The sequence below is a fragment of the Eschscholzia californica genome, unplaced genomic scaffold (assembly GCF_041429995.1).
Source record: "Eschscholzia californica isolate CP2 unplaced genomic scaffold, dmEscCali1.0.p SCAF_2, whole genome shotgun sequence".
Lineage (NCBI taxonomy): Eukaryota > Viridiplantae > Streptophyta > Magnoliopsida > Ranunculales > Papaveraceae > Eschscholzia > Eschscholzia californica.
This window is the reverse complement of record NW_028238309.1, coordinates 38896502-38912331: the sequence shown is the minus strand read 5'-3', so window position 1 is coordinate 38912331 and position 15830 is coordinate 38896502. Positions and strand designations below refer to the sequence as shown.

Here is a 15830-nt window from a genome sequence, read left to right as displayed (position 1 = left end):
TCTGAAAACCCGGAAGGTTTTATCGTTAAAAATGGTAAAAAAAACTTTAATAAATTGTCGAAAAATTGATTAGTACGACTTCATCTAAACCCTAGATATAAAATTAGTTCTTCATGATAAAGGATTGAAGCTTAAATATATGGAAAAAGAAAAGAAAATTAGAAAAGTTGGGTTTCTTACAAAATTTCCCAGCCAAACAGAGCCTTAGGGAAGTAATTTCCTTCTGATTTTCCAGGTTTCAGCCAAACAGAGCTTTAGGGAAAGGATTTCTTCTGTTTTTTCAGAAATCTGCCAAACGCACCCTCCGGGAAAACGATTTTCTCGTCTTCCCGGAAATATTTTCCTTGAGAGAAAATAGTTTTCTCACCTTCTTCAATTCTGTTTCTCTCACTATTGTTTCTGTTTCTTCTTCCTTTATTACTCTAATCTCTCTCTCTATATTCTCTCTCACTAGAAACAGTAGCTAAACAGAGAAGAAAAGAAGAAAAATCGAAATCGATAATATGAAATTCAATGAAGATAGTTCTCTGTTTTTTGTCTATTCCAATATTTCCCAAAACAACTCTCTATTCTTCTCTTCTCTCTCTCTCTCTGTAATTTCTTCTCTCACTAAAGAAAATTACAATCAATAGAAGAAGAAAGAAAAGATAGAAGATGATGATGATCGGTTTTTCTCTCACTAAAACTCTCTCAATCTCTCTGTAATTCCTCTCTCTCTCACAAATAACAGGAACTATAATAGAAAAGATGAAAGAATGATGATGATGTTCTCGGTTCTTTTGGTAGTGAGAAGATAGCTCTGTTCCGAGATGATCCCTCCATTCTCTCTCTCTACTGTTATATAACCGAGTATCTCCTCCCTTCTCTGTTTAGAAAATCTTTCCTTCTCTAAAGAGAAACTTTCCTTTCTTCTCCCTTATTCACTTTCCTTCTTTATCTCTTATCCTATCTTCTCAATTTCTTTCCATTCCTGTTTCAAATTTTCGAAAAATCTCCTTTTCAAGAAGATAACCAGCTCTCGGTTATAAAAGGAAGAAAAAGATGATGACGTCAGCTGACGTCATCGAGTCGGGTCGAGTCGGGTCGGGTCGGGTCGAGTCGGATCACACATATAGCCACGTGTCCCTCTTGACTTCTAGCATACCAAATTTGACCCGCACTTTGACTTGCTCTAATTTATTCATCCGGACTCCGATTTGACTTCCGTTTTCGCCTACGGGTTCACCTTGGACTCTACTTTCCATCCGAGCACTAATACTGGTCATGAAATCAGAATCACAAAATGACCAAAATACCCCTGACATCAATTTCTCCCGATTTCATCTGTTTTTCACCCTGAACTCCGTAAAAGACACCTGAGAAAGAAAACCAAGCAAATCATCAGAGTAACAGCTCGAACTGGACTAACTAACCGGAGTTAAGAGAGTCAAATGAGACATTTTCACGTCTCATCAGTCCGACCCCTACCTATACTATGCTTAAAGAGGTTAACAAAATTGGGGCCCTATGGAAAAGAGAAATCTATCTAATTTTTAACTTTTCGGTGTATTTGCTTGTCTTAAAAAGAGTTCAATATCTATATGAGTATATCTGTGGAAAATAAAATAGTCTTCATCTAAATTGGAGTTAGAACCACGTTTTGAATTGGTCAGACTTGTTTCCTTAATTTCAACCGGGACATACTTAGAATTTACAAGAAAAAAAACTTATTCCGATATAATACTTAATTTTCTAATCTAATGTTTTTAATTAAGATATATATTTTTCCTAGAATTGTTGTTCGTATCTTATTTAATTCCAATAAAATAGCAAAATTATAGTTTCTTTGTAAAGAAATTAATCTTTTTTTTTATAATGGCCGAGTTTCATTCTATCTTAATCAGATATCGACAATATGGCATAAAAAAATAAAAAGTGAAATGATCTGAATACTATATTAATAGCAGTCCAATTCAACGGGATAGAAATATGAGATAGAAATATGATTCGTGTGATGCAAATAAAATTATTAGAAAAAAAAATTGCATTAAATGCTAAATAACTAGTTGGCACAACGAAAATAATAAACTAAAGGATAATTGGAGATCGAGAATTTCCCGATCACGATCCACAGTTATTTTAAATCAGTCTATATAATAAAGGAGGAAGATATCTTTTTTATGGTACACTTTCTCTTCAGTCAAAAATGATATTCCATGCGACGGTCTCCCACCTACACCAGACCTAATGAATGAGGTAATGCCACGTCTCTCTGTCCGTGCAAAAGTGAGGGTTTTTGTAAAAGTTTGATTTCAGTCCGTAAAAGTGAGGGCATTAGCTTTACGTCCCTCCTCTATAAATTAATCTTGACCATTAAATTGATGAACGGCTTGGATTTTATAAGAAAAAACCAAATTCCACCTCCTCCCCAATTGAAATCTGACCTAACCTGTTCTACCTCTCACTCTCTCTCTAAAAAAACGACCAAATAAGAACAAGCAGGATTTCTCCAATTCATTCAATGGATTTATCTTAAGAAGTGTAGTTTAAATCATTTTTCTTCAAGACGCAATCGATTGGAAGCAAAAGGGCACTCGAAATTCGCAAGATAAAGTGAGGTAATAAGTTAGGGTTTTTAGTTTTTTTCATGTTTGAACAAAAAACTAAGTTTATTGCTTTAACAATTTGTTAAATTAATTAATCAATTAGTAAAGAACAACTGAGGTGTGGTTTATGGGATTTTCTTCCATTACTTTCTTTAACAGTCCAAAAATTTAGGTTTACTGTTTTAGGATTTGTGAGGTAATTAGGGGTTTTCATTCTTTTCATGTTTGAACAAAACACAAGGTTATTGCTTTAGGAATTTGTTAAATTGATTAGCTAATTTGTAAAGAAAATCTTAGGTATGGTTTTTGAGCTTTTTTTCATTATTTTTCTTTAACAGTCATTATAGAACCAATCTTTGTGAAGAAAATCTTAGGTATAGTTTGATAGGTCATATATTTGTTAAAGTAATTAGCCAATTTGTGAAGAAAATTTGAGGTATGGCAGTAACTACTTTTGACAATATCTAGCTTTGGTTTGATAGAACCAATCTTTATGTTGTTGTATAACAGTTTCCATTTAAATAATATTTAACTGCATTTCTAGTTAGATATTACGTGAATTGAGCTCTTTGTAAATTTCTTTTTTGACTTCTTAGCCGTTGATTTTGTGGAGTAATGACTTCGGAAAGTTCAGAAAGTGAAGATTGTGAGCATTATGAGCCTAACAAAGATAAATACAAGGTTAGATCAGAAAAAGAAATAGAAGTACCTAGGCCTGGAATGGAATTTAACAGTGTTGAAGAGTTTTATGATTATTGTCTTTGTTACGCCAAAAAAGTGGGACATCCAGTGAAAAAGACATCACAGAGAAGCTTACAAGGACTTTTAAGATATGTCGCAGTAGCATGTGCTAAGGGGGGGAAGTATAAATCGACATCTAAGAATCCTCAACCAAGCAGTATAACTGGTTGCAAAGCAAAAATTAACGCTAAGCTACTTGATAATGGAAAATGGGAAACTACTGTTGTGAATCTTGAGCATAACCATATTCTTAGTCCAGGAAAAGTTCGTCATTATAGATGCAACAGAAAGATTAACTCATATGTAGCTCGACAACTTGAAATATGTGATTTGGCAGGTACTAAGACGAGTCGTAGCTTTAAGCAACAAGTGGTGGCAGCTGGTGGACATGAGAATGTCCCATTTACCGAATGAGATGCTAGAAATTACATCGAAAAAAAGAGAAGGATACGTCTTGGGGAAGGAGACGCTGTGGCGATTCAACAATATTTTTTGGCTATGCAGAGAAAGAATAATGGGTTTATTTTTTCGATGGAAGTAGATCAGAATTCTCGTTTACGTAATGTTTTTTGGGCAGACAGAAGAAGTAGAGAGGCATATAAAGAATTCGGAGATGTCGTGACATTTGACACGACTTATCTGACGAATAAATACCATCTTCCTTTTGCCCCATTTGTTGGAGTGAACCATCACGGGCAATCTATACTATTGGGTTGTGGGTTATTGTCTAATGAAGATGCAGAATCTTTTTCATGGTTGTTTAGGACATGGCTTACTTGTATGAACGAAAGAGCACCAGGTGGAATTATAACGGACCAAGATGCAGCCATGCAAATTGCAATTGAAGACGTATTTCCCAATACAAAACATCGATGGTGTTTGTGGCATGTAATGAAGAAAATACCGGAGAAACTAAAAAGTCACAGACAATATGCTGAAATAAGTTTTACTCTCACTGAACTTATCCATAAAACGCTTAGCACAGAAGAGTTTGAGCATAAGTGGATGTTCACTATACAAAAATATGGGTTGGAAGAAAATAAATGGTTGAGCCATATGTACGAAGAGAGAAGGCGATGGGTACCAATTTTTGTGAAATATCATTTTTGGGCGGGAATGTCTAGCACTCAACGTAGTGAAGGTGTAAATGCTTTTTTTGATGGATACGTAGGTCCGAAAACTACTTTGAAACTTTTTGTTGAACAATATAATACAACTTTAAGGAATAAAGTTGAAAAAGAGGCAAAAGAAGATTTTAGGTGCTACAATTTAGAAATGCCATGTGTGAGTCCATTTCAAATAGAAAAACAAATGAGGGAGAAGTACACGCTCAAAAAGTTTGACGATTTTCAAGAAGAATTGAGAGGAAAATTGGCTTGTGATATAGCGGATTGTAGAGAGTATGTCAATGTCTACGAGTATACTATTTCGGAGGAGTTAGAATATGGTAAAGGCTCGAAAACTTTTTCCTACAAAGTTTTTTTAGATGGTCAACAATGTGAAGTTCGGTGCAATTGTTTGTTGTTTGAATTTAAGGGTATTTTGTGTCGACACGCAATAACGGTAGATGGGAAACAACACCGGTAGAAAAAAGATATGAAAAATTGTCTCAAACCTTTAACGACGTAGCTTCTACTGCAGCTAAAAGTGAAAGAATTACCAATCAGTTGAATGATCATATCCTAAACTTTAAACCAGTAATAGAGTTAGAAGATAAAGTCACTAGTGGTTCTGGTTATACCGTTGATTGTGCAGAAAATGCACGACAGGATATTCTAGATCCGGTATCGTGTAAAGCGAAGGGTCGCCCTCGAGAGAATAGATTCAAAAGGAAAAGCTACAAGTCAAAGAAACGTGCAAGTAAATTCTTCATTTTTTTCATCATACCTTCTTATTTGTTTATATTTGAACTAATTTGTTATTTTATTTGTTAATGCACTACTTCTAAAATGCCTACATCAAAACCGAGTTGTAATATTGTTCGTGATGCGGTTCATGATCCGATTTGTGATTTAACAACTACACAAGAGAGTCGACTAGGTGGAATTGTTACACAAGAAAACATGATTTTAACTCCTCGACAAGATATGGTAATTTATAATTTCTCATACTTGTTTGATTCATTTTGAAAATATAGTTTATGTTTTGATATCTATCTTACCACGTGCAGTCACATATGGACTTATTAATGGGCGTACATCGCCCACAAATGTACGACCCTTCAGGAACATACAATGCGGAATATGACTACTACAAACATATACAAATGAACAGTAAAGGTATATATTCTGTCTTTGCGTACATCGCCTACAAATCGCAGATTCTGTTCAAGAACTATCCAAAACTGCAAAATTCAAGAATGTTAGTCCTCCTACAACAGTGGCGGAAAAACAGACAATTGGTCAGGATATAACCACAAAACAGATTCATATGGACATTGATCCGTCCCATATTGTTATTATAGTTCATGAAACATCTGAAGTAACTCAAGTGGGAAATGGGAATTCACCAGAGGCTAGTAGATTAAGTTTTGTAAATTTAGGTTATATACCAACTTATAACTATATACATATAAAACTCAACCTACTGTAATTTTTTTCATGTAGAAGTAGTTTGAATTTAATCTCAAATATAATATATGAGGTTTATACATTTCTTACTCTCTATATCCAATTCTCCATTAACAATAAACAATCCAACAACATGAAATTGGTAACTTCAACATTTATGAGATTGTCATTCATAAGTAAACATTTTAAAACATGAGTTATTTCCCTTTCTCCATTAACAATAAACAATCCAACAACATAAAACTTGTAACTTCAACATTTATAAGATTGTCATTCATAAGTAAACATTTTAAACATTGACGTTCATAAGTAAATTTGACTAACGAATTTACTCATCCTCACCGCGAATAGTAAACATACACTAATACAAGAAAGACTAATACGTTTAGCATAAATGATATGTTCGCTAATAATTCTTCAACTCTATCCATCTTCATCTTCATCTTCATCTTCGGCGGTGTAGATGTTCCAATTTCGTCGTTCACCATTGGCGAGGATGTTGAAGCCGAAGAAGAAGAAGAAGAAGAAGAAGAAGCCGAGAGTCTTGAGTCTGCCCAAATGAAGTGAAATGGATGATCATTCCTCATCAAAGGGCACTTGTAATACCAATGCCCTGGATTGTTCGTGGATCTCGATAGTTTCAAAACCATGTTACCACCACCACAATGACATGGAATCTCTGGAAACGTAATTTGAAACATACTGCAAGAAAAACGATATGCTTAACTGAATAAACTAAACCAATTGAATTCGACAAATTCATATATCATTGTAATTTGAGACTAATTGCAAAAAAAAACAATATGCTTAACTGAATAAACTAAACCAATTGAATTCGACAAATTCATATACCATTGAATCCATAACAACCATTACACATGAAATCAACATTAGATTGATAATTGATGCAAGAAGTTAATTTACAAATTCCCATAAAATCACAACTCAGATCCCATTTAACCATAAAACCACCACCACATTACACATGAAATCCCAATAATACCAACATAGTGGGAAAAATCCCATAAAACCATACCTCAGTTTTTTCTTTACAAGTTGGCTAATTAATTTAGCAAAGTCCTAAAAAGTAACCTTTTCTTTGCTCAAGAATGAAAAAAAATGAAGACCCCTAATTACCTCGCAAACCCTAAAATAGTAAGCCTAGTTTTTTGGACTGTTAAAGAGAAGTAATGGAAGAAAATCCCATAAACCACACCTCAGTTGTTCATTACTAATTGACTAATTAATTTAACAAATTCCTAAAGCAATAGACTTAGTTTTTTGTTCAAACATGAAAAACCAAAAACCCTAACTTATTACCTCACTTTATCTTGCGAATTTCGGGTGACTTTTTGCTTCCAATCGACTGAATCTTCAAGTTAAATGGCTTTAACAACACTTCTCAAGATAAATCAGTTGAATTTTCTTCTCAAAATCATGCTTGCTCTTTTTTGGACGTTTTAGAGAGAGAGAGAGGTAGAACAAGTTAACTGATTAGGTCTGACTGAGTTTGAGAAGGAAAGGGGGCTTGGCTTTTTTTCTTATAACATCCAGACCGTTCATCAATTTAATGGTCAAGATTCATTAATAGAAGAGGGACGTAAAGCTAATGTATTCACTTTTACGGACTGAAATCAAACTTTTAGAAAAACCCTCACTTTTGCACGGACAGAGAGACGTGGCATTACCTCATTCATTAGGTCTGGCGTAGGTGGGAGACTGTCGCATGGAATAGCATTTTTGCTCTTCAGTGGCTAAAATTATACAGCCAAACTTATCTTCAAGGTTAAATATTAATATGGCATTTTTAAAGGCGCCCCTTCAAAAAATTATTGGCGTCCTTAAAAATGGTTGTTGGAGAAATAAGAGTTTAGGGGTGGTGGGAGGAACTTGAACTCAGGTTGCGTTCAGGGGTGAACCTACTTGGAGACCAGGCCGGACAATGGCCCAACCTGGTTTCCTGATATTTATACCTTGAGTAACCTTTCTTTAACGCAAGTGTGTTATTTCCCCGCCTGGTTTCCTGATATTTATTCCCTGAGTGACCTTTCTTTAACGCGTGTTTCGCCCTAGTGGTGGATGCTATTGTTGTATGTTGTGACGACCAGTGTTCAAATCGTAAGGTTGCATCTTTTGCTTTTAATTTCTTTCACTTTTATGAAGAATTGCTAAAGAGCATTGTTATTTGCTCAATCGCACTCTTAATTTTTGAATTTTTTATTTGGTTCAAACTTCCTTCAGGCATAAACTTAAAAGACTCACATTATTACGCTTCGATACGTTTTTTTAGTATGTATGTTTTTTATTTGAAGTGTTATTGAACAATTCTATACAGATTTTGTGGAAAATTTGGCAATGATTTCTAAAAGCATTATTTTTTAGATAGACAGTAATTGTCAAAAAAGAACTTGTCATACGATTGTCTAATATATTGTAGCTTATAAAGTTACACCAAAAAATCTTCTATTACCTTGTTGCCTCAAAAAGTTAAGATAAAGATGAGAATCGTAATACAAAAAGATGTCACGTGAACTTCAAAATTCCTATACACTATATTTTACAAGTCTGTCCAAAGTTTTCAATTGAAATTTATTTTATAGTAACTTTAGGCTAGCCCTGTCTAACGTAGAATCCTGGTTCCGCCCCTGGTTGCGTTGGACATCCAACAAAAGCAAAGCCACTCTAAATCTAACCTTCTGGGTCATTATTGGCATTAAACCATAAAAATATTGGGCCTTCCTTGAACTTGGGCCCCAAAACGATCGCTTTAGTCTGGTGACGGATCCAAAATTTCGACCCAAGGGTAATTTGTTTTTGCAAACACAGTAATTAACAAGATACCGAAATGTAATCATCAAGCTGATAACTAAGCATCATTCTGCTTCATATCGTAAATGTAGTTATCAAGCTGAGAACTAAGCATCATAGTATCAAAACTAAAAAAGTTTGACAGATAAAACTCGCAAGACGCATCAACACACTTTTGTCGAAAAGAAAAAAAACATTTCATGGACTCGAAAATAATGTTGGAGTAAGTTACGGTGTTGGAGTCGAAAATAATGTTGGAGTCAAGTCAGGAACTTCTGGTGTCAATTTTGAACTTTATAACCCGAAAATAATTGTCTAGTGTGTGGTTGGATAGCTGGATTGAAGTATACAGGTTGAGTGGTTTAGTTGTCGGATAATTTATGGTTAATGGATTATTTTTTTTTGAGAATTCGACTACGATCTACGTTACTCGTTACAAGGCATTGATGCATCATGAAGATGTAATAAGCACGATAACCACCTAATTAAATCAAGAATGAAAGAGTCCTAAAGGTCGACAAATTATTACATTATTTATAGCCTAAATTACATAAGATAAATCTTGATGGCAACTGCTCCAACCGAGACTCGATCCCACAACCTCATGGGCTTAAGAGGGGTGTCCAATCGTTATACCAAATGGTGGTGGACGGTTAATGGATATTAAGTGCGGTGATAGTACAAACATTTATGGTTAATGAATATAAATTAAAAGAAAAAAAATTATAACTAAAACTGTGGGGTGTAAAAATGCATCGGTAGGGGAGCGTTCCGCCTTATATCAAAGTACCCGCGCGAGCAGGTGTGGACGAAGCGGAAGCGTGAATGTCGACTTGAGTAATACAAACATTGGTGAGAATCTAATGCCCCGAAAACCTAAGGGTCTTGGTTGTTAATTTCTTCATTTTCTTATGATCCCAGACATTTAACTATGATAAAATCAGAGAAAATAAAAAGGTCTCGGTATTTTTTTGAATTCGAAAAAAAAATAGAAAGTAATCAGAGGAAACGAAAAAAGAGGGATTCGAACCCTCGCTACAAATAACTCGTACAACAGATTAGCAATCCGCAGCATCAGTCCACTCATCCATCTCTCCCAAGTAAAAAACAATTATGGTTAATGGGTATACATGAAAAGAAAAAAAAATATACAAACTATAAATAAAAAATTTTGGGGGATGCCAGGGGGTGTAGCAAATAAAGGAAAAATGGCTACAAGCAAAACAATACAGTAGTACTAAGTAGGCATACATTCCTTAAAAAAAGGCATACATCAAGTTCAACAAAAAAAAAAGTAGGCATACATCACACGAGACCCAATCATTGGTTAGATCATCCATCATTAATCAATCAATTCGATCCAGCTAGCAACCTTAAATGCACTTACCCGATTAAGCCGCTCTATTTATTCTTAAGGTAATTCATATTTGGCCCCCTATTTTGTGACCAGCTTCCATTATGACCCCCTGTTTTTCATAAATTCAAATATGACTCCCTTTTTTGGTGTAAATGTCTTAAGTACCCTTCTTATATATGTTTTTTCAAAATAAAATTATTTCCAAAAAAGAAATTCCACCTCACATCTCTCTCCACCTCACATATCTCTCTCCAACTCACCTCTCTCTCTCCAACTCACACCTCTCTCTCCAACTGATCTTTATCTTCACCGACGAAGGTCGGCTGCCGAAAAATTTTCTGGACGACGACCTAAACACTTAAAAAAAGAAAAAACTTGTCATCTCTCTCTCGCTAAAAACTCCGGCGAACGAGTTTACCTTCGCCGGAGTCGATCGGTTCGTGAACAGACCGATCTGTTCACGAACAAACCTTGATCGGTCTGTTCACGACTCCAGCGAAGGAAAACCCCTTTGTCGGAGTTTTTAGAGAGAGAGAGAGTGACTTTTTTTAATCTTTCCAAGTAGGTCGGAGAAGACAAAGATAGGTGGAGAGAGAGAGAGAGAAGTGAGGTGGAGAGAGGGTGAGGTGATGTGGAGGGCTTTTTATTTTGAAACATATAATTTGTAGGAGGGGTATTTAAGGAATTTATCTTTAAAAAGGAGACCAAATTTGAATTTACAAGAAATAGAGGGCTAAGAATGAAGTTGGTCACAAAGTAGGGGCTAAATAGAAATTAACTCTTTATTCTTTATCTATCATGTATCTATAAAATTTTCAGTGGTCGATTAAACACCAAATATTACTCCACCCCCACTTGAGAAAATTAATTTGTGAAAGCTTGAAATAGGTAGTGTTGAGGACTTTCAACAAAAAAAAAAAAAGAAAAAGAAAAAAAGGTAGTTGAGGATATACAGTTTTTTAGTAGATTTCTCCCAAAGAAGAAAATTTGTAATACTAAACTATTAATGGACGACCAAATAAGAAGTATTCGGCCAATAATTTTCAGAAAAAATAAGTAAATTTATCGATAGATCTAACTTTTCTACGAATGCAAGTCAACTTCATGTACATTGAGTCTCACAAAACGTATAATTAGAGTTGGTGAGTGATTAAGAAATTGAAGTACATATATTCCATCCATAAAGAAAATCTCTTTTTTTTTTCTTCTTTCAATATTATATAAAGTTCACAATCATTCATCTAAAAAGGACAGTGGAGTGGGGCACCAGTAAATTATGGAGAATCTAAACCCCGGATGAAATGCATGGAAGAATGGATACAAGTGAGTATGGCAAACTCCTCTTCTTTGTCCAATGGACATTTCAATTAAAATGACAATGATGGTGCATGCGTTCATGCATGTATCTATCGGATGGAGGACCACACCTTATCTCATATACAGATCATATATGTCCGTACATTCACCAATATTTAATTACATAATCAACAAAAAATCTATATCTATATAACAAATGACATAGATTTTTTTTCATGTCATAACTTGCGTTTACAAATCTTTGTTGTTCAATTTTCTTATGTAAATCTTAAACGTTGTCTTAAAAGCATCTAATTCATCTCACCATATATATATAGGAGAAAATCGTCGGTGGGAGAGAATAATGGAGAGAAAATTTTGGAGACATTGACTTCTTTCACCACCTCAAACTACCTTTTAATTTTTTACCCTTATTTTCATTGAAAATAACAAACATGTTAAGCTTAAAAGAGTTAGAATAAGGATATCATTGACATTTGTGATGTCTGAGCAACTACCCACTTCTTTAAATTTCTCCGTTAACTAACTATTCTTTTGCATTTTTTTTTGGTGAAATATGCCTTTGCCTAGCTTTATTAAGAATCAAGTTCACCAGCACTACTGGCTCTTTCAATGGCTGTTTGCCTTACTATGCAACCCAGAGTATGTAATATCTCCTCGGTAGATTCTACATCTAAATTGGAAATAGACCGCGCTAACAGTTGTGCTACTCAATTCGCATTTCGAACACAATAGACAAAAGAATATCTAGAATGTTGAGACTCTCCTTCAGAATCTCTCATACGATAGTTTTTATCCACTTTTGCATCTATAAACATCGTATCTTCTCCAAATTCTATGCATATTTTATTTCAATGCTTATATATCTAGTGCTCTAATTTTCTTTCTCTATCTTCAAACAACCCAATAAACTCACCGTTATTATTATTTCACATTTAATTTAATTTCGATTATCATTTTCACTCGCTTTAGAAAAATCCATGTCCTACGGGCACAAACTATACCCTAGTTTTTCAATAATATCCGTCTATAAAACTGTGGTACAGAGAGGGAAGTCAAAAGGTTTTGTCTAAAATTACTCCAAATTTTTAAGGCGAATCATGAAAGAAGCTGTGGCTTTGAATTAGTGACGAGGATAGACCAAAAATACAGGAATAACTCGAAATGCTTGTAAGCAATTTATCCAAAACAATAAATAGGTGGCAAGTCCATGAGTGGGCGACATCGGTGAAACTGCCATAATACCTTTTTTAGACTTTTAAGGTCGCGGTTTTCGGGAATAAAGAAAAATTTCCGAGGCATAAAGAGTTAGTCAATAAACATTGAGTAAGAAGCTATATTATTCTTTTAATCCAAAAAGTGACTTGATCAAACATTGCCCCTTAATCTTCATCTTCTCTCTCCATCTCTCTCTCTCTCTCTCTCACTCTCTCGTTTTCTTACCTACTATCTCTCCCTCCCACTGTCTCACATTATCTCTCTCTCTCTCGTTTTGTCTCTCTCACTATATCTTTCGCTCTCACTCACTATCTCTCTGTCGTTTTCACTCTAGATCTCTCCCTCTTTCATTGTAGATTACTGTCATCTCTCTCGTTGTAGATACATCTCTCTGTAGATTAGTTTCTCTTTATATTTTTCTCTCTGTCGTTTTCACTCTAGATCTCTCCCTCTTTCATTGTAGATTACTGTCATGTCTCTCGTTGTAGACACATCTCTCTGTAGATTAGTTTCTCTTTATATTTTTCTCTCTCTCGTAGTCTCTATCTCTCTTTCTCGCAGTCTCTATCTCTCTCTCTCTCTCTCTCTCTATTGCGGTCTGTATAGATCTCTCTGCGGAGATCATAAAGCTTGTGCCCACGAAACGTTTTGTGGTCACAAAATGGTCAGGGCCACGAAATTCTCGAAGGGTGTCACTCCTCTTGCCTGGTTCCGACGAAGGGAACACTTTCCTTCGCCGGAACAGTGTATGTGAGAGCGAAAGAGAAAACAATGAGTGATCGATCAAAAAACAATGAGACATTGAGAGAGAAACAATGAGAGATCGAGAGACATAGATAGTAAGAGCAATAGAGAGAGATATTGAGAGCAATAGAGAAATATAGTGAGAGAGAGACGGTGAGATCGAGAGATAGAGCAACAGTAAGTGAGATATGAGAGAGAAGAGGTGGCAATGGTGGTCGGAATAGTGGTAGTGGGAAGTTGTGGTGGTGAAGGTGATAGAGAAGATTGAGATTAGGGAGCAATGTTTGAGCAAGTTAAAGGTTAAAAAATAATATGTCCCTGAAAATGTACAAAAGAATATGGATTCCTAAAGAATTTATTTCCGGATATTGTTCACTACGCCCTAAAGTCGCGCCCATTTTAATATCCATCATGTTTTCTGATCAAATGAATAAGCGTGACTTGAAAAATTCTAGACCAACAAATCCATTATCTCTCCTCCTAAGGCATATGATTTTTTTCTCGCTTCGAATGTCGCACTCCTCTGCTTCTTCAACAGTTTGACGAAACAAAGTTTGGAATCAGACAGGACAGGTTTGAAGCTATGATTTATGAAAATTTCATATGGCGATATTTTCTTTTTGAGCATTTCATATTTTTCTGACATAAAAGTAAAAGAATGTATAATGAAAATTGAAGTAATTTTTTTTTTTGAGATAAAAGCTAATATCATAGATAACCATCCAAACGGATGAAAATTGAAGTAATAAAAAAAATGAATGAGAACGGCAGAATTGGTAAAAGAGAATTGCTAAATGAGTCAGAAATTAAGTCAAATTCTTTTTTGGTACATAGTCCCCCAGGCCCACAGTAAAAAGAAAGTAAAATTTGGGAGTGAAGGCAAATGTTTGACCTAATTGGAAGTGAAAAAAGATTGTTACCTACAATTGGGTGTAAAGAGGAATTAACCCCAAAAATAAAAGATAATAGGGCAATGGTCGTGATCTATTTGATGTAAATTGGACTCATCCGGATTAATTATATATCAGGTTCAGTCAAGATCAAATTGATGTTTTCATTGGATTTTCGTTAAACCAATGGGCCTACTATATTCAATAATTGACCATCATGATGATGGATCAACGGTGGGTAATAGCTAAAAAGAGGCCAAACAAAACACATCAATCTCATTTCTTAGTCTTTTTAAGTGTATCTTCCTGCTTAGTTTGCTACCGGTCGAATTAAACTCGTTTCTCTTATTAGGTTGTGTTTGATAGCAATGGGTGGAAAAGAAAAAAAATAGGGAAATATTTACTCCGAGAAACATTTTCTTCGAGAATCATTTTCTCCATTAATATTTTCAAATTTTTTACTGTTTGGTTCGTTAAGGTAAAAAGAAATTCCAACTTTCTAATTTTTGCAATTTCTACCGTTTTGTTCACAAAAGAATTATTCCCATTTTGCTTGTAAGATGTATGTAAGTGATGCAAAAGTATAGGAAGGGTTCTCCCATTTATCCAAAGAGAGACCAAGTGTGCCAGACTCTTAACAACCTATTCTTCCATAAAATTTAAGACCTCTTTAATATTGAGAACGTCTTAGCCTGGGTCCTCATCTGTTTTTCTTCATTGGTTGAGCAGTAATGACCTCCATTGATGATTTGGAGCTCTAAATGGTTCAGATAAACAGAGTATCAATTCAACCTAGTAAGATTTTGGAAAACAATATGCACATGGGTTTATGGGCATCACAAATTCTGAATACTTATGATTGAACCTCAAATTGTTTGAAATCGATTGAACCTTTCTTCTTTTCTTTTTTCATCATCTTCTCTATAAACAAAAGCTGAAGGCTTTCCCACTATTATTAATCTTTGATGATAATCATTTTGAGGGGAATGATCAAGATCAAACATAGCATCATCAAAGATTAATACTTAGATTCACCTTAAACTTCCATTTTTATAAATGATTCTAGTTGTATATCCGATGTAACACAGAATCATAAGAATTCAATACTCAAAATAAATACTTACAAGGAGAGAGAGAGTGGGAGGAGGAGAAGAGAATGCCCCATTCAACTTATTTTGGTGAAACAAATATGAACTCCCATCACCAACTTCATCAGACAACTTTCTACATAGGCTCCTACTCTATATATATCTAGAATTGATTCATGGCAATTGATTCATTCATGGAAATTGATTCACGACATTTGATTCATTCATGTCAATTGATTCATTCATGGCGATTTATCAATGAAGATTGATTTCATATCACCAAAATTAATCAATATAGACTGATTACATGAAGAGATTATTTGTCTTTTGTTCTCTTTAATTTCTTTTGTTGAAAATGGCAGAAGGGTTTAATAGTAGGTTGTTGGCAGAAGAGACGTGTTAGGAGAAAATCTTTCTCTAATAAAAGATGGGTCAAGAGATTCCCTGTTTTTGGGGAAATATGAGAAAAAGAAGGTCACGTGAGGGCATCTTACACTTTCTCTAAACTGGCA

General features: G+C 34.8%; 1 protein-coding gene and 1 long non-coding RNA gene across 2 annotated transcripts; both read left to right on the top strand.

Moving 5' to 3' along the window:
* Nucleotides 1–3305: 3305 nt before the first annotated feature.
* Nucleotides 3306–4462, top strand: LOC147557781 (protein FAR1-RELATED SEQUENCE 6-like). The gene is made up of 3 exons (XM_086658937.1): nucleotides 3306–3722; nucleotides 3768–4406; nucleotides 4451–4462. Exons 1-3 carry the CDS (start codon nucleotides 3306–3308, stop codon nucleotides 4460–4462), a joined length of 1068 nt encoding a protein of 355 aa, XP_086515063.1.
* LOC147557780 (uncharacterized) lies at nucleotides 4463–5978 on the top strand. The gene is made up of 2 exons (XR_015235355.1): nucleotides 4463–5416; nucleotides 5497–5978. It is a non-coding gene; the product is annotated as an uncharacterized LOC147557780 (long non-coding RNA).
* The last annotated feature ends 9852 nt before the right edge of the window (nucleotides 5979–15830 follow it).